The 25,806-nt window shown below is 44.5% G+C and overlaps 1 protein-coding gene across 1 annotated transcript in view; it reads left to right on the top strand.

The window, feature by feature from the left end:
* Positions 1 to 25,806, top strand: part of TBX19 (T-box transcription factor 19) — a 214,169-nt gene that overhangs the window by 19,314 nt on the left and 169,049 nt on the right. Inside the window, exon 2 of the mRNA XM_078656193.1 lies at positions 8,621 to 8,885. Coding sequence (XP_078512319.1) covers positions 8,621 to 8,885 — 265 coding nt within the window. The remainder of the gene's footprint in view (positions 1 to 8,620; positions 8,886 to 25,806) is intronic.

Genomic DNA, 25,806 nt, shown 5'->3' with positions numbered 1-25,806 from the left:
AGAGAATAGTTATTGTCAACTAACAAACATGACAAGCCTGATCTCTCAAGAATGTGGAAACAGTGTAATACTTTTTGCTCAGTCACTCGTGCTCACTTTGTCTCAGAGAGATACACAGGATAAACGATATCAACGTTTTTTAATAAGCATTTATTGAACAGTCGTCATTCTAGTGTAAAATAGGTGTGCTGAAACAACCACTAGACAGAAATGGATATAAATGATTAGAAGCACTAGGAAAGTAAAAAGATGGTAGATTTCTACCAATATGCTAAAACCATGAATACAAGCAGGTATATAAAATACATGACAATAAAATGTGTACTCCTATGATGCAGTCCTAACTAGATGTACCTAATTATACCTTGCATGCGTGTAGGTATTAAGCCAAGAATTCCTCTAGGATAACCCCATTACCTGAAGTGAGAGACTGTGGGACCCCGTCTTGGTCTCAAGTTGGACACCCTGCAAGGGATGTTAGACGACTGCGAGCTGGAGTATCTGCATGCAGGAGCCTCAGCTTTTTGCGTCAGTGTTTCGGCATGGAAGTCCTAGTTATCCTCTTACTATCTCAGCAAGATGTGATGTTTATATACCAAAGGTGTCTCCAGGGGTTCTACCTTGCTGTGCCATCGTCAGACTTAGGATGACGTCGGAAATTAACTTTATACATAGTTATTTTGCAGGAGAAGGTAGTCCTGCTGAGTTTCCAAGAATCCTCGTGCACAATGTATGAGGCTTTTACTAGGGAATATCCCATGTTCTGTGTGCAGTCATATCTACGTAAAAGGTCAGTCTCCAAGAACCGTTATGTGTGTGATGTAGGGGAGAATATAGGTGAAAGGTTAGGATGGTCCCTAAGCCTATATTGGGGTACCTATATGGAATATAACACTCCTGGTGTTGGTAGTTTTAGGACTCTGGGCACTTTATCACTGCTGTTCAGTGTTAAAGTGCATGTGCTCTTTATAGTAAACTTAGTAAGATTGGTCTACTCCTGTTTGGCGTATTTAATTTACCTATCAGTTCCTTGTAAAGAGGTATCTCATACCTGGGGACAGTAAATTAACTGCTACTGGTAGACTTGCAGCACTGCTTGCCCCACCCACAAAAGTAGCCTTTCAAACCTGTCTCAGGCGCCTGCTATTGCACGGTCTGCACGTGCAGTTTACTGCTACTGTGATGTTGCACATAAAGTGGTTGCCGCATCTGTGACTCACCTTTTACTACGTATCAGTCACCCCTAAGGTAGGCCGTAGCTAGCCCTATGCGCAGGGTGCACTGTAGGTAAAAGGTAGGACATGTGCCTTAACTGTGTGGCATGTCCTGGTAATGACAAACAGTCTATTTGGTTTCTCACTAGTGTGAGGCTGCCCTGTCATAGAAATGCATAGGGGATTCCCTGATATGTTTGTCAGTGGTAATTCCTGACATGAGAGGAGTAGCGTGATCACGTTTGGTATGTTTGAAATAGTGGTAATGAATGCTGGACAATGGTGTCCGCAGATTTATTATCACTGTTTTAGAAATGCCACTTTTAGAAGTGGGCATTTCTGTGTGCTATGTGTCTTTGTGCCTGCCTGTTGTGTATTGCAGGTATGGCTCTGGATGACAGGGGCTAGGGACGTGCAGTGGCTCTAGTGGGGCTGGGTGAGTCAGCGCTAGTCTGAATAGGCCGATCTGCATTTCGAGTAGTGGGAGGAGTAGCACCTGGACCTGAATAGGACTGTGCCTGCCTTACACAATGTTGGCTCTGCCTCCCTGTGGTGTGTCTGGGGCCATAGCCTACAATAACAATGGGGACTGTTGTGCACTTGTTAAGTGCCCCCCAGAATTGGTTTGGACTAGGTCCAGTGCCCTGTGGCAGGGCAGAACAAAGACTGAAAGTGGTATAAATATTGGGGCTGTGACCCCATGTAAAGTGTGCGGTGAGGACTTGAAACTGGTGGCTGGCAGGCTGCTGGACTGCCAGGAGGAACCACCATCTGGAGCTCACTACTTATGAGAGTGACGCTGCTGCCCTGCTGAAGACACCTGGTTTGCTAGCCTGCCTGGGCTGATTGAACTGAGAGGAGACTCTACCCCCAATGCGTGGTGCAGCGCTATGGATGCTAGTGGGAAGCTCCACTTTTGAAGAGCCCGGGGCCTGAGTGCAGGCGGAGTGCTTGGGTCTGCTTGATATCTATTGTTACTCCAAGCACCTTCTAGACGTGCTGAAAAAACGATTTGCCCAAAGGTGTGGGCATCTGCACAACACAGCGCGTGGTGTGCACTTCAAGGGCCATTTCCCTAAGTCTTGGGAGTAGGCTTCAGTCGTGCCAAGAACGGGCGCCGCCGCGAAGAGAGAAAGGAGAGGCCGGACACCAGGCAGAGTCCACTTCTGGTTGTATGGGGCTCCCGAGAGAAAGGGGAAGCCTCTGAGCTAGCACATGCAGCCCTGCTCATGCTTGGTGAGTGCCCGGGAAGAGAGGGGGAGCTGAGGCAAGAAGTGCTCTATCTCTCTCCATTGCCTTCCTGGGCTACTCTTGCATGTTGCCAGCCACCCTGCATTGTGAGTAAGTCCCGGAGGGAAGTGGAACATGGAGCAGTCAGAAATCAGGCAAAGTCGGAGCCTGGTTGTGGGTGAGGCCGACAGGAGAGACGGAGCCAGAGCCTCGCAGGCTCCCTGTGCAGCTGAAGAGGGGCTCAGAGCAAAACCTCAACAGAGGCCACTGAAGAGGCCCTATCATTTTCCCTGGCATCATCGCAGATGTGCCGCAGGGTTGTGGGCAGCTTCAACATCGGGGGCATTCTCCAAGTAACGGAGATAGGGTGAGTGGTACTCCCGCCCCCTTGCATTGCGTGCGCCCCCTTCAATGGTGGCCTACCTGGGGTGGGCAGCTACGGGCTGCCTTTCTTGCCGCATTACCGGTCCAGAGGAGCCATAAGTACAGCATAGGAGTGCTTTCGGAAAAGACTACAGTAACTCTGCTTGGAGGAGCGTAGAGGCTCCCTGATCCTGATGAGAATACGTATAATACTGCATGGCAGGTAAAAGGCATGCGGAGGAATGATCTCTATGGGTTCCATGCCACTATAGAGGATTTCGCCAGGTGTCTAGAGTGGCATGGATACGGTAATCCCCAGGGTTGTTTTAATGCCTGTAATGTTATAATTCTTTTATGGTCAGGATAACAGGCATTACTTTCAAGTGTATATTATCTGCACAAGTGAGGGGATGGTGGTATTTTATTATGTGTGCACAGCTGCAAGTTCATACTATGGTACATGGCTGAGGATGTATATGTGTAATGTGCTATGCTGTTTATTACCATGATGTCCATGCCTCATGCTTGGTGCTAAGTGCACCCTTACCAGTAGTTACTGGTTGTGACATATTTGATGTTATGACAGCGGCCCTATTAGCCCTGTAATGTAAATAATCCCTGTAAAGTCGTACCAAGTGCCGGGTGGCACAGTGTATATATGTGATTACGTTCTATTGTGTTTTATAGATAATACAAAGGTTATTTTTCATATAAAATTGTGTGGAGTTTCTTTTGTGGTGTGCCTAGTGTGTCGATGCAGTGTGAGTGTGCTGTGCAAACGCTTTACTCATTGCCTCTGGGATAAGCCTGACTGCTCTGCCAAGCTACCAAGGGGTGAGCAGGGGTTATCTTTAGCGTGTAACTCCCTTCCCTGACTAGAGTGTTGGCTTCTGCCTGGCTTAGGCGCATGCCTTAGCCAAACCAGAAATCCTATTTCTAACAGTACCCTAATCAGTCACTGTTGGCAACCTATTTCAATCTTCATTTCTGTACAATAACCCCTTCGCTGCGGGGGTTAGTTCCCCCGCTATGCTGGGGGGAGGGGAGCGCGCACAGCACCTGCATGCTCATGACGAGCTCAGCTCGTCATGAGGCACAACGCTCCTGTGCTCACGACAAGCTGAGTTTGTCACAGGTGCACCGGTTCCCGTGGATCGCTCAGCACAGCAGGGGAATTATCCCCACATGTGAGCGTTCCACGGTTCATGCCGAGCTGAGCTCATCATGAGCACCGGAGCACCGTGCCTCATGACGAGCTCAGCTTATCATGAGCATGCAAAGTGCTAAAACAAACCACAATACACTTTTGTACATTTCGTAACATATTTCAAACATCAAACTTCTCTAATAATTTGCAAACTTTAAAAATAATGCTTTTCAAAGTTAAAAATATCACTATAAAGACTAAAGCACTATTACACAATACATAACACACCTTACAAATGTGTAACTCACCTCTCAAATAGTATTGTAGAACATCAAATATGAGAAACTCATAAAAGATTTTCTTTTTCACACAATAAATGTAATGCACCACTCTCAACAAGGTAAAACCAGTAATGACAAACGTTCCCTCTCTTTCTGCAAACAAATAAATGTAAGTAACAAATCAAAATGCTTCCTTCATTATTTCAAATTCTAAAACACATTTCTGTTGCTTAGACATATTAACCCTTTCTTAGTCTCTTTTAAAAGTGCCCAAACTGGTTCTGTAAAAACCGGAGTCGTGACTCCATCGCGGTGCCGCAGTGTAGCGTCACGAAGGAGCTGCGAACCCTTCCAGGAGTTCAAAAACTAGTTTCCAGTAATGCTACTTTTATTTTTTAACAACACACTACTTCTAAACATACTACTGATCTGGGAAAACTTACTTTAGTAGCATATCATTTATATGTAAGTTACATTTCATATTTTAAAACCATAGTCAAGTTTCAGCCTTTCCCCATTCTGTTTAATAATAGTTTCTATAGTAACACTTTCTGCAACATTCAACTGTTCCAGAAGGTCACAAGTTAACCATATTTTCAAATTCAGCACACTAGTTTACAAATGCAAATAGCAGGTGTGGTTGGCTTTTGCAAAAAGTTACCTTATCCTATCTACTGAACTTTTCAAACATTTTTCAATAATCATTCAGAAACATGCTTCTTTAGGAAAGTAACATGCGTCCTCTTTTTTTTAGTACACGATGTTTATGACCAACCAATCCGTATTCTGCTTTTTCTAAAACAGCACCATCCCCAGCATTTTAGATACCTCTCATTCCACCGGCTGACTTACTCAGCTACAGACGTCTTTTGATTACTTCCACACATCCCTTCAAAATGCTTACAGTATGGATTGTAGGGCACAGCTATGTTTTCTGAGGCAAAGGGTATGCTGAATGCATACCCTTTGCCTCGTTTTTTTGCAAACCTAGGTAAAGGGTATGCTGAACGCATACCCTTTACCTAGGTTTGCAAAATGTGGATATTAAATGATTTGCATAGAGAGGATTAAAGTGGCACCAATTGATGCCTTTGGTTAAAACCTTTTTGCATCCAACCCCATGACCTCATGATTGTGCACTGTGGTGGCATTAACCTAAGCACATTGACTGGGGTAGGGCTGGAAATCCTAATGAAGGATACCTTTGCACAAATGATGTTGCTTTTCCCTGAAACTGTCTTTGTATACTCTAATATATGCCAAAGACAGAAATGGAAGTGGTTAAATAAATTCTGTCCACAGTTTGAGAAGGCTAGGAAGAATGTCATTAAAGCTGTTTCTGCTTACCTCAGAGACAATAGGATGGGCTCCATCTATAACAACAATCTACGTTTTGATATGCATGACATCTACAGAAGTGATGGAGTTAATTTCACGGATTAAGTAAACAGAGTATTTCTCAACAACCTTAAGCTGTGCATCTGCACTTACATGTAGCACCAACAAAGTCAGATTGAAAACAACGGCTCTTTTTAGCGCCATCTATACCCAGCAGTGAATCCTATTTATTTTTTAACATACTTACTCTTTCTAAATTTTTCCCGATTTGCGAAACGGTCATGAATTCGCAAAACAAAAGCATGAATTCAATGTACTACAACACAATACACCAAGTTTAACTTTAAATTTAATTTTTTTTATATTATTTTTAGCTCTATCAAATTTAGTGTGATTATTAACTTCGATCTTGTGGGCACCGCCAAAGCCAGGGGACCATCACCCCCAGATTTCCTGCTCTCACTTCCATGAAGCAAAGCAGAAGTTTGCTATGGCATGGCGGGAGCAGTGCTACCGCCATGCCTTAGCAAACTGCAATAGCCCGGGGGTGAGCACCCCAGGACATTGCTGAAGCCAGCCCTGGGGGGTGGTGGTCCCCAGGGCCATGGAGGGATCCCAACATGTTTAAATCCCTCGGGAGGTTGTGGTCCCCGGGTCGGGGTCCGCAGTGGACCCCGCACTTAATTGATGTATGCTCCGGGGAGGTGGTGGTCCCCGGGGCAGTGTGGGGTGCTCAAACCCCTCACACTACACTTTTTAAAAGTAGCCCCAGGGAGGTGATGGTCCCTGGGCTGTGGGGGTGATAGTAGAATTCCAATAAATTAAGGTGTGCCTCTCCTATTAATAATTTTCTGTTTGGTGCCCACAAGCCCCCCTGCCCATTGATAAAGTCCCTGGGAGGTGACGGTCCCTGGGGCAGTGTGGGGGGCAGGAGCCCCACCCCACGCTATGTTAAAAAAGAGCCCCAGGGAGGTGGCTGTTCCCAGGGCTTGGGGGAGCCCGTGAGGCCCCCGCCCATTAATCAAGGAAGACCCGGGGAGGTGGTGGTCCCAGAGTTGGCGAGGGACCCACATGGCCCCCACATATAATTAGAATTGCCATGGGGAGTTGGCGGCCCCACACACTTAATTAATGTATGCCCCGGGGCTTGAGGGAGACCGTGAGGCCTCCGCCCATTAATCAAGAAAGCCCGAGTAGGTGGCGGACCCTAGGCAGCGTGGGGTTGGCAGGAGCCCCCCCCCCCTTTGGCAATTTTGTTTTTAAATCCCCAGGGAAGTGGAGATCCCGGGGCTGTGGGGGCCTGTGTGGCCCCGTATATCATTAGAATGATTAAACATTGCCCCAGGGACCTGACCCACCTACAGGCTTCAAGAAAACGAAGCACAGGAGACCACGTTTTGATTTTTTTTTTAATTCGGCTGGATTTGCGTGCTCCACTTAAATCCTGCCAAAAATAAAAAGAAGGGCTATTTTAGGACCTTGGGGTCTCTGTGGGACCCCTGAGCAGGCCTAGGGGACCAGCGTGTTTCTACTCTGCCCCCTTTTCTTGGTTTTTACCTTTTTTCTTGTGACTCGGTTGGACCGAATAACAAGATGGCTGCCAACACTTCCTGGTTTGAACTGCTCGCAGCCAATCAGAGTCAGGCTTGAGATCGGGGGGGGAGGGTTAGCAGATCCACCTCGGCCACCAGATATTAATATTTGTAAATATATTATTTTCTCAGGAACTGCAGAACAGATTTACACCATTTAACAAAACGAGTGCACTCTGGACCAAGGGATACCTTTCTGCCAAATTTGGTGTAATTAAGTTCAGCAGTTTGGGCTGTAGCTGCGTCAACAGTTTCCTGTGGAAATTAAAATAGAGAAAACATATTTTGGGACCCCCATTTTTCTCTTGCCCCGCTTGACGAATTGCATATAAACTTTCAAGACAGGAACTGACCTGAGCGCCCGATTAGTTTGGAAAATGTAGTTTGGAAAATGTTATGAAGATTCATCATGCGGCGCCAAAGATATTGGCAAAAGAAAAAATGCTTTTCCTAAGAAAACTAGGTCCTAACTATAACTACCTACTGGCGATCGCCAGTAGATATATATATATATTACAACATCAAATGCGTGGTAAACAACCTGTTGTAAAGTCAAAGTGTTGTATTACCAGTGTGGTAAAAGAATGTGTTGTAACCAACGGTATTTCTTTACTTAAATGCCATGAAGGTTTCTGTATCTAAATGCACACATGTGTCGTTGCTTATACATTTATCAATACACCACCAATGTAGGCTGAGCTGACCTGTGAATATGAACTGGACGCACCTTTCCCATGACGGTTTAAAAAATCTCACAGCACTTTGTAGGCCTAAGGGAAGCGAAACAGCACGCTAAGGCAGATTTCCCCCTTTGTGCATAATAAAGTGTCACCACAGACAATACAGTAAATCACACTGATTTTACCTATGAGTGCCCACTAATATTATAAGGCCTATCCCAGGTCAATATCTAACCCAGCAGAGTATACTCTGCGCCAGGCTACCTGTGTGCAGTTACCGGGCTGTGCACGATGGTGGTCTCACTCGCACAGCCCACACATGTGTGCACATGCATGTGCATAAGTATTCACGTGTGACCAGTTAAGTGCCCCTTACCCTAGCTGTGTCACAGCAGCCTTATCTAAAAGTTGAACTCTGGTTGTAAACACGCGCAGTTAATTAACAGTTTTATTACTGTTGGTGTGACATGTAGTGAGACTCAGCCCCAGTAAAAAGTCCAAAACTAGGTAATCCAAAAAGCAAAAATGCTGGGTGTGTAAAATTGGCCTAACCCATCTTGCAACACTGACTCAAACTGCCTCTTATAAATTGTTTTTCTTCGTCTTTGTTTTCTTAAGAATTGTTTTTACCAAATTCAGAGTAAAATGCAAATGCAGACATGCTAAATTTTATTTTCCATGTGTTTGCACAGTAAAGACAGGCCTATTGAATTTGCCAATGCTTTTAAATATCACCCTTCATTTGGTTCACCATCCTGTCTTCCCTCTTCTTCAGGCGCATGTTTCCGGTCTTAAAAATCAGCGTGTCGGGCTTAGATCCGAACGCAATGTACTCCCTCCTGCTGGACTTCGCCCCAGCAGACAGTCACCGCTGGAAGTACGTCAACGGAGAGTGGGTGTCCGCCGGCAAGCCCGAGTCACAGAGCCACAGTTGTGTCTATATCCACCCCGACTCGCCCAACTTCGGTGCCCATTGGATGAAAGCCTCGATTTCCTTCAGCAAAGTCAAACTCACCAACAAACTCAACGGAGGCGGGCAGGTACGTTCGTGCTCTTTCTTCCTGTGCCCTGTCACAAACACTATGAACTGAGAGAAATATCAAGTGCGCATTTATGTAATTAGAGCGATCTTTAAAGGCCTCTTCAGGCTCAGGAGACAATTATTCCCAGAGGACCAAATGTAAACAGGAATAAACAGCTCTTAATTGCCACTTTTACATTTTAATGGACTTCCTGATGTTAAGAAAGAGAGTGCAATGTTTAACTTAATCACCGGGGCCTTTTCAGCCTCCATCTTATGTTGTGTTTCACATGGGACTAGAGGGGCAAAATTGTTGTGGATATTAGGTACTCATTCGACTCCCCGTTAGTTGCCTTAAGTGGAATGTTGGCAGGAGTATAATGCCCGAACAAAAGCCGCTCCTAAATGAAATAATTACCATGTTTAGCTCCAAATTATGATAATTACGATTATGGTTTTGAATTGGCGTGGTCTTTGGAAAAGCAAGAAGGCAGCTTTCGCTATGAGAACGGAAAACATGTTACGGATGTCAGAGGACAATTTTTGTTCGTGCTGAAGAGAAAGACAAAGTGTGCAGAACAGCTGATGCACGGAGCAGATGCCAAACCAGGTGACATTGCAGATTGAAAGCAGGGCTGAAAGGGATTTTTAGGGAAGAATACACAAGCTTTTTTGCACAAAAACACCTATAGACCAGGTGTCATGCACAAAAATAACTTTTGCACATCTAATTGTCACTTAGGTATGTATGCAAAACGTTGGATTTGCAATCCTAAAATGCATACACACAACTGATACTATACAATACAATGCAAATAGTAAATTATAGATCAGGATTTTACATTTTTCATTTATTCATGCTGGTATCCATTTATTGATGGGTACTTTACAACAATTTGGCGCAATAAGTTAAGTATGGCCCTTATTACGAGTTTGGCGGTCCAATGGACTGCCAAACCTATTGTGGCCATCCGCGGATCACCAAACTGGTGGTCCACCGACTGCATTAAGACTTTGGGGGTTGGACCACCATGGGACCGCTTGACCGCCAGAGATCTACAATGCCTGGTGGTGGCACAGTCGTCTGAGGCCCCTAATATGCTGGCGGTGCCGCTGCAGCACCAGCAAACATATTAGGAGTTTCCTCACTCCACACTTTTCATGGTGGTGCAACAGCCATGAAGAGTATGATTTTGACGAAACATGGGGAGCCCTACAGGGCCCCCTCTTGCCTCTCAGCCAAGGGGGGCATGCAGGGAAGCACATTTTGTGTCCCCTGTGTGCATGCACCCCCAGTTTTTGCAGGGCATGGTCTGTCAGAACTGCCTTTGACGCTCCCATTCCGGTGCAAAGCACCGGAGTGGGACCGCCAAGGAACCGCCTGCCAGAGTAAAAAAAAAGTTGCCCTCTAACGGGTGGTCTTTAATGGTTTTAGCGGTCTCGGAAACGTGGCTGCAGCATAGTGGCCCCGCTTCAAGACCTCCAAAGTCATAATAAGGCCCCAAGTCTGTATTAAGGGAGGGATTTAGTGTAGTATTATGTAGGGGACAGCCATACAAGCTCTTGTGCCCATGGGTAAAGTCACAGCTTTTTGGATATGCACAAGTTTGCATTGCGTGTTTTACTCTGGAAGCGCATGGAAAGCTACTACTGTAAAAGTGTGAGTAAGTGTGCTTTGAGGTGGATAACAAAAGACCCTCACATTATGTGGAGGTGGAGGGAACGTGTTGCTCCTAGGCAAATATATTTTCCCTGTCACAGACACAACAATAAAAATGAATTCTAAATCACATGTGCACAATATTTGCATATAATAATTGTTTGCCTCTTGGACACGCCGCATAAGGACTTTTCCTCAGATTTACCATGATTGCACCATAGGATTTTTGTGAATTCCATAAAAGCTTGAAATTAAATCCAAACATAGGGAAAACTGATGAGGACCAGATTTCTGTCTATTAATACATGTCTGTGAATTAGATCCTATATTTTTATAAATATTAGTGAATTCAGTGAAGGATCTATGCTTCCAAACTGTACTTCACTATTCAGTAAAATACAACACAATACAGTAATGCATAATGGTATTATTAACAGGTTTACAAATGTTGCCAAAGTTTAATAGGGTACTGCAACGGTTTAACAAAAAGGTTTAATGCCTCTGATCAACTTCCGCTGTCTTTCCTTCCAGTTCTGTGATTTCTTTTTTAGCTTAATACACATGTGGAGCCATATTATTAAAAGTTCCCCAGGAGTGTAACTGATGTGTGGACCCACATTTTGTGTTCTGGGGCACTTTGGTATTGCAGAAGGGGCAGCAGATGGTTGCATTCTGTTTTACAGGTCGCATCGGTGCACATGTAGGACCGTGTAATCTCAAGGGGACTTTCCCCACACCCCCTGCAAATGAGGCAACAGTGTGCCTCTACGCCGTTTCAACTCACCCATTCAACCTAATAGCTCTTTCTCCACATAACCCTCCTTGCTCCTTCTCTTTATTAACATCACCTCTCTCTGCCTCGCCTCAGTATATCTACTTCAACGTCTTTACAGCTACGCCTTATTTGTTATTCTACCCTTCACTCCTCTCTTGCTCTCTGCCTCATTACTCTCTTTACCTGCCACATTCTTCTATGCTTCTCCTCATTCTGCCCTCTCTGGGCCTTACATCTCTTTACTTTACATCGCTCTATACTTCTCGCACTACCTCTAACTGCTAATATGGCAGACGGAGGTAGGTGGCTGGGTGGCTAACTCAGGGCTCCTAGCATTACCTGCCATCCCCTGCACCTACCTGCATTTTGGCTTTGGCATTCTTCCCTGATGCTGCAGGCCTCAGTACAATGAGGAGGGGGTGTCTCTTTCTCTCCAAGGGTGATTCTCAGAGGGCCGCATGGTGATGAGAGCAGCGGCAGCCTGTGGAGAAAGTAGGATCACCCGGGGCTGGATGAAAATCAGATTGAGGAGGAGAGCCTGGTCAGCGCAGAGCTGTACTTCATTTAACACTGCAACCGTTCCCTTGATCGCACCTTCCTTGTTAGCTTCAAACACAGTGCACAGCCCTGGTAGCAGGTCTTCATCTGGCGGCTGGACGGCATAAGGGAGAAGTGCTAAAGGGAAAGACGTGGGGATAATGCCAGTCCCTGCTTTGGAGAGGGAAGTTTCTTGAGACCTTTCTGAAAATGGATTCCTGTCATTTGTTATGCTGCCACTTGTAATTCATCTCCAAGGTGAAATGAATTTCTTCAAGTTTCCTTATGAGAGACCTTAGTTACATTTGGTTGCTTGCTCCAGTCTTTTCCCAATCCTCTTACCATTGCTTTTGGCAGCACCCCTTTGGTAACCCTCTAATTTCTTTCTCTGAGGTAAACAGCTTGCCCCCAGCAGATAAATACTGCAAAGTGCCATGGGCATATGAGAAGCTTCAACTTGATGAGTTATTTTGTCTTTTCTTCTCTTACTGCACTCTGTTGTTGTTAATTTAATTTCTTTTTCAGGAGGCCTGGAGGTGGAGTATACTCTCCCAGAAAGGGTGACTTTTCTTTTCCCCTAACTTCATGGAATATGTAGAGGCTTGGTTTTATGTGAGGATGGTGGTTAATCCAGGCGAGAGCCAGCAGGCCGGCCAGGTCTTAAAGGACTAAAAGGGGGCTACATGAGCAGGGCTTATAATGGACACCGGTTCTATCAGAAGAGGGAGAGGTCAGATAGAGCTACCAATTTTGAAACCAGGGGATCAGAGCCCTACCTCTTTAGGGATAATGTTGGAGTAGAAAAAGGGGGTTCAACTCCCATCAGGCCCTTCCGGCCACAAACAAACCCATTGAAACCATCAAAACATTTAAATCTGTCAGCATAGTCTAAGACAGCCAAGAGAGCCAACCTGGGCAGCAATGGGGGGACATCCCGCAGATCTCAGGACCTGACTGGGTTTTGACAAATATAAGGATGCAGCCTAAAAGCAAGGAGAGCATTGGAAAGCTGGAGAACCCAGAAGTGCAGAGACTTTACAGGCCTGATTGCCCTACCTCTATTGTTGTTGATAAGCCTTTCCCCTCCATCTCTCAGGCTAAGGAAGGTGTCTCAGCAGGTCTAACAGTATCCCATGCTCAATGGAAAACAAGGGCAGAACCAAGCCCTGAGAACCAATTGGACTACGCAGATTATACTTTAAAGATCTGCGAGAGGGCTGGCCCTAATGAGATACATACTATGACACCCAAAATATTCTCAGTACTGGCAGAGCCTGCATAAGTCTGCAGAGGATCAGTTTTGGAAGGGGCACCTGCTCAGATGAGAGAAAGGTTAGGTGCAAGTAAGAGGGTTCGATCGGCTTCAGGTTAAGGAAACCTGTACTCCAAGAACCAAGCTGATTCAGATAGCTCAATCACCTCGCTCTATAGAGGCCGGTCCTCGAAGGCAGATGCTTAAGCATATCCTAACCGAGATCAGGATGGTTAGGAACACTCAAACTGAAAAAGCGCCCCACCTGGAGAAATTAATTGTAACGGTTGAAGCCTTAGATGAAAAAATTATGACCTTCATGACTAATCAGGAAGAGATGGATAATCGCCCAACACTTTTTTAAGGAACACTCAAAATCTAATATTAGTAGAATGGAGCAACAAATCAGGTCCCTGTCAAGAAAGTGTGAAGACTTGGAGAACCGGTCTCTTTGGGCCAATATATGGATAGTAGGAGTCCCTAAGTGCTCAAAGGCATCACAACAAGCTATGGGACAATATCTGCCTAAATAACTAAGGGAGTCACTGGGCAGGGAAACTGCAGAGCTGCCCGCTCAGCATCTTTCAATAGTAAGGGCCATCGGGTCCGGGTAGGCACCGCTAAGATGGGTGCAAGGCTGTGGACTACTATAGCCTATTTTCAGGACTACAGGATTAAAGAGTCGATTTTGAGTGCTGGCAGATCAAAAAAATGTATTTCTAGTGATAGAGGTTTCACTTTCTGAATTTTTTCAGACCTGGCCTCGGAGACAGCCAGGAGGCAGAAATAGTTTAGGGCCTTGCTCCCAGAATTTAAGGGCTTAGCCGTTCGAGCGTCCATTCGCTGAGCAAATCTAAGGATCAATGGAAGTAGGGACTTTCAAGACGTCATGGACTCAAATGGGGCTTGACATTTCCTCTCCACTTGAAAGTCGAAAGACCTCTCTGGCCCGAAAGGGGGGCCTTAAAGTGTTGGGGGAAGATAATTCAGGGGTCCTGTATATTGTGCCTTGAGGGTGTTTGAGGGGGGTGTCTGAGGTATTCATCTGTTTCCAGGGATTTTTTCAGGGAGGATAGGGGGGGATCGGACACAGGTTGTACAGTGTTTTTAGAATCAGGCCCGGGTGGAGCTGGTGTAGTTGCTCTATGCGTTGCTCCACGGAGTTGGGCAAAAATTCAGTGGAGCTCCGCTGCGTGCCTCCACCCTCCCTCAATAAATATTTTTAAAATTAAAATTAAGGTAAAAAACACACTTACCTTTATCGCTGCATCTCCGGGCTGCCCTCTTCCGCCTTGCCGTGGTCTTTTCTGGAAACCGAACCCCCTATGTCAGTCGTACATCGTGGATAAGTGTGCAGTCCTACCATGACGTACATCTGACGTAGTGGATTCTGCAGGAGAGACAACGCGAGGAGGGCAGCCCGGAGATGCAGCAATAAAGGTAAGTGTGTTTGTTACCATAATTTTTATTTAAAAAAATATTTATTGAGGGGGGGTGGAGGCGGGGAGGGCATGGGGCTGAACTCTGCTCTACTGCGGAGTCGGAGTTTTGCATAAACTTTGCGTTCTCAGCGTAACGCGAAGCATGCAAAAATCCACAAGCTCCACCAGCGGAGTAGAGTTCTCTACCTACGCCCACTTAGAATGTGTTGGATAGACAAGATGTGGTGTTTCAGTTATTCAGTTAAGGTTTCTTAATCTCTGTCTTGTTTTGCGGGGGTTTCTATTTTTTAAAACTTCTTGCAGGTTGGAGCAGGTGGGGGAAAGGTATGAAGGGGGTGCCACCCTTGGTTGGATAAAGATGCATTACCACATATCTATGTTGGGAGGGTCTACCTTGCAAGCAAGTGGGCTCAGGGGTGCAGAGATGAGTGGGAGGAGAAGGAGGGAAGAGCAGAAGAAAAATTGAAAGGTGATGCTGAGGTACCAGGGTGAAAGGGATGTGAGGACATAGCTTGTGAGGCACAGGGGGTTTCATCTAAGGATTATGGCAGCTGTTGGTTGTCCGGGGTGGTGGGGCATGTGTCAAGGGACCTACAGAAAGGCTGCAAGGCTTGTTAAGTCAATTGCTAATTCAACATTGGTTAGCTTTATCGCTAATGGTCTCAATAACCAGGTTAAGAGGGAAGCCAAATTGGCGTGGTTGAAACAATTCAAACCAGCATTCTTTTATTACAGGAGACATACTGGGTGTTGGAAAGGGAGGAGGAGAAAGTCAGACATTTAGATCCATGTGATGCATTTTTTTTCTTTGGCTCAGATGACACAGAAGAGTGTTGCTATCTTGATAAGGAGGTCGTAGGGCAAAATATCATTAAGTAGCCAAGGACCAGGATGGGCATTGGGCCATTCTCCCACTTGAGTTGGAGATATGTAGGATCAATGTCGGATGCTATTATGGCCCAGTTAGTAATGATTCTAGTCATCGTCAGAAACTGACAACATCCTTAAGTACTTTACACAGGGAGGTCATATGGTGGGGATTTACATTATTAACTAGACCCGGTCTCTACTCCTCCAACTCATTACTCACCCACCATAAAAGATATAAAGAGAAAGTTGTTAAAGAACTGTGAATCTGTTTGGGTTTACTTGATACATGGAAATCAAAACATCTTTTACCCGCTATCCTAAATGCAACTACTCTGCTTTGAGGATCAATTTGTTTTTAATGTCATTTTCCCTGTCCACTATAAATATATCTCCCCATGTCGGTGGCTTTTTCAGACCGTATAGCCATAGTATGTAGCCATTTAGTTCCCCTGCAGACAAATTTGTCTAAAAGAATCATGGACAGGACTACACTCTTAGAGCATAAGTGACTGAAATGGATAAACATGGAGAGTCAAAATATTTTCTAGCAGATGACTTTTTGGCAGGGGCATGGATGGTCTGGCAGGTATTGAAGTGCACCTCTCAGAGGGGTCTTTATCTCGCCGGATAGCTTTTAGAGTCAAAAGGGACCAGGAAACAATTTGCTCTCTGCAGAAATAAGCTGACAGGGCACACCAAGCTGCACTCTCGGATAGTTCCAATAGTCTGCTGAGAGGTAGATAGCAGGAAATAAAGAAGAAAATGAGAGATTTCTATTTCCAACAGGGAGTTTTCAGTGTAAGGTGTATGAAGAAGGAGAATATGTATCAAAGAGAGCAAAAGTCGTGTATTGATTTTGCAGGTCAGAGATCTGCGCACAAATCCGCTCATGGATGAGGCTGAGGAAATCAGCACATTTTTTAATCAATCTACCACTACCCTGTACCAGGGGGATAAGTTTGGCAGGGCAGATGGTGGCACAGAGCAACAAATAAGGGATTGTCTGGCATGTCTAGATTTGCCCGCTCTGGTGTCCAAAGCCTCCGTGAAGTTAACCAATCCAGTTAGAGAGAGAGAGAGATTCTGGAGGAAATAGAACATTTAGCCAATGGTAAGGCTCAGGGGAAGCTGGTCTGGGCCCGAGTCCTCTGACCACACTGTTTAAGTGTCCTCTGGGAGGCAGGTGGATCCCATGACTCTTTTCTCAGAGGGGGCCTGTTCAACATTCCCAAAAAAGGGAAACCTGTAACAACCCAAGGTCTTATCGACCAATTGCTTTATTAAATACTGACTAGTAGCTATACACTAAAAAATGTTGGTAATCAGATTAGTATTGTGGCCCCCTCTTGTAGCTCTCTGTATCAAACAGTCTGTCTACAAATACTCAGTATATGGCTGGTTTTATTGATTTGGTTTCAACAGAGTCTACCTCGGTGCCCATTATCCTATTGGAAGCAGAGAAGGCATTTGACCTTGTGAGTTGGAAGTTTCTATTTCATATCTTGGATATGTTTTGACAGCCTACATCACCAAATACATAATTTATGCCACAACACAATGAAGGGAGTCTTTCTCATATACCTGGAGACACCTAACCCATTTACCCGTATAATCATCCCATGTTCAACCAGTCAACTTTGTAAAAACTGCTAACATTCTTTGATTGCCAATTCCCAAAAAAATCAACTCATGACATGTCATGACTTTGTCAACAAGTCTGACCTATCATTTTACTCACTGATAAGTGCACCCCATAATCAAACATATTCAGCTTTTTCCATTCAATATTTGACAGTAGTAATATTATGTCTGACATCAAGTTATATCATACACACATTAATTAAATAACAAGCTTTGGCATAGCCAATAGGTCTCGCCTTTGGGACCTTATAAGTGTTTAGCTAGAGCAATTGTCTCTGCCAATGTCTTTAAGCTATGTTGTAGAGCAGCGTGGCTGCTGTACAGCATGTTGAAAAGTTATATTAAAAAAGTGGTAAATACATATTATGAACAATTGAACTACCATATTAAAAAATCATGCAAGCACTGCACAAGGGTCAGCTCTTCTATCTGCCGGAAGGCTGTTACAAGCCTACAAGTGTCAGCTTGATCTACCTCAGATATTTGTTGGAAAATGTACTTAAACCCACATATGTGGAAAGCGCATGTTCACACTTTGGGGCATCTTGAAGCTAAAATAACAGATCTTTATTGTTACCCAACTCAATATATCAACTTTGGAAGGATGAAAGGTTAAGTTAGCCCTAGTGGGATTTGAACCTGTGACCATGAGGTCAAACACACATCCTTGGAGGGGATGTATTAATCCACTAAGCCACCAAGCTTGACAACCAAACCCCTAGTTCAGAAGTTGATATGAGGGCACACAGCAGCAGTGGAAGTAATGTTGCCAAGTCTGCATGGACCTTTCCTACATCTCAGACCTTGATGCACTTGCTACAAAGCTGTTTCTGCTCAAGAGGGAAGGAAACCTATAGAGAACTATATCACCAAGAAAAGCCCTATAATGGAAGCCTGCTGCAATTGCATACTTTCACCCCTTCCTCCAGTATGTTTGCAGTTTTTGGATTGAGCTTCTGTTGACTCGGTTACTCGCATGGAATAAAAGGAAATATTTCAGAATTATGGTGACTCTGCATTCTAGATCCTTACACTTTATCGTAGGTCTTATCACAACTTATAGATGGTTGTCCTTTGCATCTCAGAACCAGCTTCTAAGTGATTCCACGGCACAGAAATCAAAGGACCAGTAAGGTCAACAAGCACCAGGTTGGACTGGTGCTGCAGAGGCTGTTTCCGGTGTATCTCTTAACCTATCTACGGTAACCTCATGGACTAAAGCTGCTTTATATTGTTGCTTGGATCCACCTTGCCTACTACTCACACTGAGGCCCAAAAAAGTAACTGACGTGTATAAATATGATATAGGGTCATACTGACAAGCAGGGCTTACTCTGGCAAACTCTAAACCAGCATAACCAAATCTTCTGAGTGTGTAGGCGCATTCAGGGATCTCGCATGAGTGGGTAGGAGGCGATTAGGAGTGTCAACTCGCTTACAAAGCCACCTCATCATAGTAGCCCATGGCAACACTGCACATATCTCTATGAACTACAGCCTCAAATTCACAATATGATTTGTATTAGCCACCCTCATAAATCTGAGTTACTTTACACCACTAGTGCACGCATGCAAAGCATTTCTGCTCCAAATGTCAATGCTGGCAAAAATGATAACATAACCAAAAAGAATCCACCTCAGACTGGGTAAATGTATTTATCCTTCCTAAAGAAAACTCCTCAAGACGGTGAGGTAGTACCCTGGAGAGTGAGCAGCCTTGTTTGACTACAGGAGCTCCTCCCCTCCTTGGAAGAGCTCATGGGGCTATAGCATGACATTATTTATATTATTATTAAGAAAAAATACCAATTGGATATAGTATTGCATGCATGTTACAATTACACATGACTCCTGCTTACGTTGTACAGTAGGCTACATTGTGATTCCATTTTGCAAGAGTAGTTAAAGGATCTAACTTGGTCCTGATGAAAATCCATGGGGATGACTTTGAAACATGTTGACTAGTGAGGTGGTAGCCCATAGTAGCATGTTACCTCTGCTCCCCTCTTATAACGCTACCAGCTAGGGAAGATATTAAGTAGTAGTTTTTCCACATAGCCAGGTATCTTTTAAACTGCACCACTTAGTCACTTTTTGACCCTTCCGCTCTCACATTCAGCACGACACATAGTGATCTCACTCTTAAATGCGACTGCGTCTCCGTAGGTTGTAGCACTCGCCGTCCCACAACGGGGCGGGAAGAACCCAATGATGAAGCATGCCACAGAGGGTCCTTTTTGTGGGTGAGGGTTATTTTAAAAACATACTGTGTTTCCCTATACATTAATAGGGCACACATCATTTCCCTTTCTCTGATTGGTCATGACATTGCAATTATTAGCTCTCAGGATGTTTGTTAATCGACAATGTATTTTTTAACTTTCAGGATGTCCATGAATATCTTCCTGATTAAAAAGCTGACAGATACAAATATGACTGTCCATGCATTTTTTAACTTCCAGGATGTCCGTGAACAACTTTTTTTGACAAACTGATAAATACAAGTTCGACTGTTCCGGTTCATCATTAGGCCTTTAAATGTTCATTTTCAGTGATTCAACTGTTTCCACGTGGTCATTTTTTGAAAGACATTTGACTTTTATTCTTGGCAGACATTCAGCTGTTCTTTTGGTTATCATTTTCGCCCACAGCCACTCACCAGCGTTCATATCAAATGGCCTCGAATATAGTCAGCTGAAGTTGCAAAATTTTCAGTGAAGCACAGAGCATGGACGAGTTTCTCTCAGCAAAATGATGTAAGCTTTTTCTACTGTGCAGAACCGGGAAAAGCAAAGCCATTTTGGAATTGAAAACCAACCAAAACTACGATAAACAGAAAAAGAAAATGTAAATACACAGACTATAAGTGTTTTCTGTCCCCCCAACTACCAGTGCTAATATTTATCCTTTAAAACTGTTACCTAGCAGAAAAGCATCACACTGCAAACCATTAAAATGAAGCAGAAAAGCAGCATGCAATGCACAATGTACACAGACATGCATTATTATACCACTTAAATGCACAAAATAGATAAAACATGTGTTTTACATCATTAATTAATATGTTAATCAAACCTGTTAGTGCAAAGCATTTCCCACATGTAATGTGCGTGTTTTGGTTAATACACAGCAATCAAAATTCATATATTTACTTTGTTATGGGGGTGAGTGATCTGAATGAGGTACACACAAAATCTTCTGTACCTCGCTCCATCAATTTCCCACCTCTGATGATCACAAATCCTGAATACCTTATTTGTGAATCATCACCAAAACCCAAAACCACCCATACATTCCACTAAATTTTATTCGATCAGACACTTCTTCTCAATCATTTTTGTAAGTTCAGCAAATTCTTTCTCATTTCCCTTGTTCTTGACAAAAATGTTATCTTTAGTTCTAAATCTGAAACTTACTTATCCTTATGAAGTGCAATTCTATCTACTGGTGGTAACTATTGGTACATTGTTAACAGTCTCATTAGGAAAAAATGATACAACATAAACACATTTTATACCTAAAGCAAAACATGTTATATTTACTATGGTATCTAAGTTATCCTATAAATCTACTAAATATGTACTGTCTGTACAAAGTATATTTCCACACTTGAATGACTCTCAGCCCTTTGCCCCTTCTTTTAATTTAACTACTTAGAAATGGTTCATCAAAAATCGTCTTTGTCTTGTATGCTAAACCCAGAATTGTTTTCTGTAACACATGCGTTTTACGTCATTAATTAATATGTTAATCAGAACTGTTAGTTCAAAGCATTTCCTACATGTAATGTGTGTGTTTTGGTTAATACACAGCAATCAAAATTAATATATTTACTTTGTTATGGGGGTGATTGATCTGAATGGGGTACACACAAAATCTTCTGTACCTCACTCCATCACAGGCAGTGCAGAGGCAGCAGGCAGTGCAGGGGCAGCAGGCATCGCAGGGGCAATAGGCAGCGCAGGGGCAGCAGACAGCACAGGGACAGGGGCAGCCAGCAGCGCAAGGACAGGGGCAGCCAGAGACAAGGGGCAGCAGGCAGCTCAGATGTGGCATGCAGCCCAAGGGCAGCAGGCAGCATTTGGGCAGCAGGTAGCACAGGGACAGGAGCAGCAGGCGGCGCAGTGGCAGCATGCAGTGTAGGTCACCAGGTGGTGCTGGGACACGGGCAGCAGATAGTGCAGGGGCATAAGGCAGTGTAGGGACAGGGGCAGCAGGCAGTGGAGGGGAAGCAGGCAGCGCAGGCACAGGCGCAGCATAGGGCCATCAAGTACCGTAGGGACAGGGGCAGCAAGCAGCACAGGGGCAGCAGTTAGCGCAGGGACAGCAGGCAGCAGAGGATAATACTTGAAATAATTATGTAACCAAACAAATTGGAGGAGGATTTGAAGAAGAGTGTAAGAAGTGCAAAAAAAGGGCTAAGGAAATTACAGTTTCTTCGTAGGACATGCAAATTGGAGGGGACTGACAGCAAAGTCAGACAGTTGCAGAGAAAATGTAAGAAACTGATCAGAAATAAAAAAGCAAGCTTTTACGATAAAAAGTGCACAATGCTGGGGTGTTATACAGGCCGGAGACCAGAAAAATGTTGTTCAATTGGAACAAACATCTGCAGGATATAAGATCTAGGGCCTTATTACAAGTGGACTCCCTGGTGAAGTTTAACGGTATATATTGGGGACTAGTGCTTATCCCACTTTTAAAGGCCTTTTTGCACGAAATCCTTCCTCCAGCACTTTACAGATCTGAAATATTATGTATAGATGAAGGACATAGACCCATTGGAAAATATGCATATTAAAACAGTCTTAAACCTCACAAAAGGATCTATGATACAGAGTTTTAGGTGTGAAGTAAAGTTGATCTCTTGGGCATAAATGACAAAAATATGTTTTTTTACATTTTTTAACAGTCTTATTCGGTTACATAGCCCTGAAAGGATAGCACAGGTGTGTTTGATTGAAGCCCAGAGGAGTTAACTAAAGTGGACTTGGGCTCTCAGGTGAAATGTTTTTGCCAGATGGTGGCCCTTGCCACAAGAAGTTACTCCGGGAGGCTGCCTGGATCAAAAAGATAAGGAGTACGTATCTCAAAAAAACTTAATCCAAATGACAGTGTCTTCTTTGGGTAGCTCGGCTAGGTACCCATATCTTTATTCGATGTCCGATTCTTTACTTCATTTAGAAATTAAAAATATTAGAGTATGTCTTAATCCCTTCAAGGCTGTCCCAGTTTTAGCTGAAAAAACAGGGAAAACAAAGGATGTTGCATATGCACTTTACAAAGCAAATGCAATATTATGCATGTACTAGTTGACTATGCTCTTCTTTTAACTAAGTGTCGGAAATGTATAAGACTATTATCTTAAAATTATGGTGCATTGTCTAGCTTTTTTTGCAATTTATTGAGTATTTGCTTCTTCCTGTGTCTGGCGTTCAAGGCCCTGGTTGGCCCTGGTCCAGAATATCTAAGGAGGACATTAATATGGTACACTCCTACCAGGCAGTTAAGATCTAGTGGCCATAGGCTCCTCCAAATTCCTAGAATTAAAAAGGCTAGGATTGGGGGACATGCTTTCTCTTATGTGGCTCCTAAACATTGGAATGCGCTACCAGTTGACATGCAATCCTGTACCACATTCATGGCCCTTTGGGGATGATTCATACGCCATATAAATAATGATATTAATAATAAAGATGTAATTGTGTGCTCTTAACTGAAAAAGGTTATTGCTCCATTCCTTCAACATTGTGCCGGTCATATGAATCAGCTTTACCACACTGGTGGCGAGCTACTCAGCATACCCTCGCCTACATCTTGTGCTTATTTCCATGAGACAGTGACCATTGTGTGAACCTGCTTTCATTTTCAGGAATGTCCATCATGGACTTTTGAGTTGGGTGGTTTGGCGCACAATGCGATATTGCGGGCTGCTACTCCCTATCTATATTTTTTTTCTTCAGTGAATTTAGTGTAGCGGTCACACGTTTTTGAATCAGCCAGTGTCCCATGTTTCACTGATGTCCCACACATGCACATCAGCGTGAGCACGTCTAGACAACATTTGTCTATATAAGAAATGTCTCTCATTCACATTTAACTCTATGTTGCAGCGCCTGACCTTTCTCAGCCACTTTGTCACAGAATTTTATTCCTGACCTGATACCCAACTTCTACTTACTGCCTGTTTTATAAATTATTGGTCACCACATTTCTGGATATATACATTTCTAGTGAGGGTTTGCTATAATGTTAGCAATTAATCCTCCACTACCTTTTCGACAAACACCAGGAGAACCACCAATTCAGTGGAAGGAGTGGGTCAGAACTGGGTCATAGATGTGTTTAAGTTCAAACCAGACAGAAAAAAATGGTTACTCGAACATTTCTTAGGCATGGCAGGCCAGATGATCTTTGAGCATTTGCCTACATTTATATCAGAAGAGGAAGTTGAACAACTTGACAAATATGAAAAAGCTATTAGGAGATTAGAAAGGCAGTTTTTTCAAACCCACCTAATTTGATAGCTGGAGACACAAGTTATTTTCAAATAAACTGTTTTCAACTAAAACTACAGTATGATAAAAGATACCAACCCTCCATACCTTCTTCTACACTCTGCGTCAACACTCCTATCCATCTTAACCCCATATTTCTGCTCAATGTGGAGGCTAAAATTCTGGCAAAAATATCAGCGATGCGACTACTCCCAATAGTGACCATGCTTTTACACCCGGACCAGCCTGGATTCCTCCCAGGTCGCAATACAGCCCTTAAACTGCGGGGTCTGAACGGGGTGCTCGCTAGGAAAGATACAGTCCAAGAAAGTGCCACTATACTGTCCCTGGGTGCCTATATGGCCTTTGACACCATCGTAGAACCACGTTTTACCCTCCGCAGGAAACAGCATTGCATATGTCAGGGCTTTTTCCCTAAGTGCTCTTTTGACTTCGAGGAAACTCCTTCACTGCCTTTGCAACTTCATGGTGAAGTCTGGGATGAACTTAACAATGTTATTATCATATTTGAGAGGAGGGACACAGCGTGTATGTAAAATCACATCCCTGTCTCCAAAATTAAAAACACAGGCTAGTATTGGTCTAGGTGACTGACCCGGTTTAGGTCTAGTACCCGGTACTCGGTGTGCCCTTTCAATTGTGAAGTAGTTGGAGAGATTTTTAGGCTGCAAATTTTGGTGTTTAACGCCTCCACGAAGAGATGTCTCTCAGGGACCCCGAGAATACAAACATTGTTCCGTCAGGTCCTGCCCTCAGAGTCATTCAGTTGGTGAACGGCCTTACTGCTGGCTTGCAGTTCACGGAACTTGCTTCTCCAAGGCCTTTGTGTTAGTAGCAAGACCCTGTGTGACTTCCTTTACCTCTTTCACACAATCATCCATTTTCCTGAAGTCAGCATGGCTCAGGGAAATTTCTGTGGAGACTATGTCTATTCGGGACTCAAGCGAGGTACGCATGCCGGTGACCGCTGTTAGAATGTCCTGTAGTGTGGTGGTCCACCGCCTCTTGAATGTCTTACACTGTGTCAGGTTGAGTGCTTGCCCCCTCCTTTTCGTATGCCAGGTGAACTTGTCAAGTTTATACTGGTGGGACCCGCGTCCTCCCTTGCTCGCAGACATGGCCTGAATTACAGTGCTGAGGCATGACCGCACTGCTGTCAATGGGGATGAGCCCGGAGGATATCGCCACCATCTGCTCAGGGAAGAGTCCCCACCGGCCTGTCAGTTTTCCACCTCTCAGCCCTCTGTCACCAACACCTGGGCTCTTTAGGCGATAATGGTCACAGTGGCACTCGAGGACAGAGTCTCTATTAGGTACAAGTGTTTGGGTGCCAGAGTTGCTGATAGCAAGGTACGGTCCGAGCTGGGGCCTCCACTCACTACAGGATTCAGGTAGCTCCTGGCTGGCACTCCCTGGACGTGCATCGGTTTGATCCATGTGGTGCTCTCATGAGGAAGTCAGTGCAGGAATGCTTCACCACCAAGAGCAGCCCCCGGTGCACCACTGCTTCAGGGCACAACGGTCGTCGCTTCTTGGCAGACAAAAGTTTCCTCTGCACTCTTCCTGGACTCTTCAGATCTCGCCCCCCAGTGGAGGTTGCAGTGGATCAGGGCCGAAATGGAATTACTCTCCCCGCAGCAGATCTCTGTAGCAAGATGCCCAGCCAAGGTCGCTGGGCTGCAGAGACCAGCAGTCACGTCCCAGCCGCCGTTAGCTGCACCCTTGCATTCCATAGTTGCCAGTCAGGGTGTTCCTTCAGGCCAAGCAGCTAACCAATCCCACGGCTCGCCTCCTCACCTAGGCAGTGAGTCACTGCGATGTCCACGCGGCCCTACGATTGGTTCTTCGATGACAGCCACAGCCAGCGACATCTATTACCCTGGGCTGGGGTAGATATTGATTCTCAGTCCACGTATTAGTGTTGAATTGATAAGGGTTCAGGAGATGCAAGCCAGAGCCGTGCCAGTGTGCGCCCATCTTCCCCGGCAGTTTGCCACGCCCCCAATTATATATTTTTTTATCTTCACCATTGGAGAACTTGTCTTACAAGATCATGCCTGTCGTGGAAGAGCTTGGAATTGGGAGAGGTAAGAGAGCTATGGGTTTTCCTGCTAAAGAGTCTGATTTGCACTACACGGTTAGTTATCTTGCATCTCTAGCCACAGTAGAAGAACCTTCCACTTCATTAGAGTGTTCCGCAAACCTATTGGTGACTATCTATTTTCACACTTTTCATGAATCAGCT

This window comes from Lissotriton helveticus, chromosome 8, assembly GCF_964261635.1.
Source record: "Lissotriton helveticus chromosome 8, aLisHel1.1, whole genome shotgun sequence".
NCBI classification, from domain to species: domain Eukaryota; kingdom Metazoa; phylum Chordata; class Amphibia; order Caudata; family Salamandridae; genus Lissotriton; species Lissotriton helveticus.
Note: the sequence above shows the minus strand (reverse complement) of the source record. Positions and strands in the feature narration are given on the sequence as shown.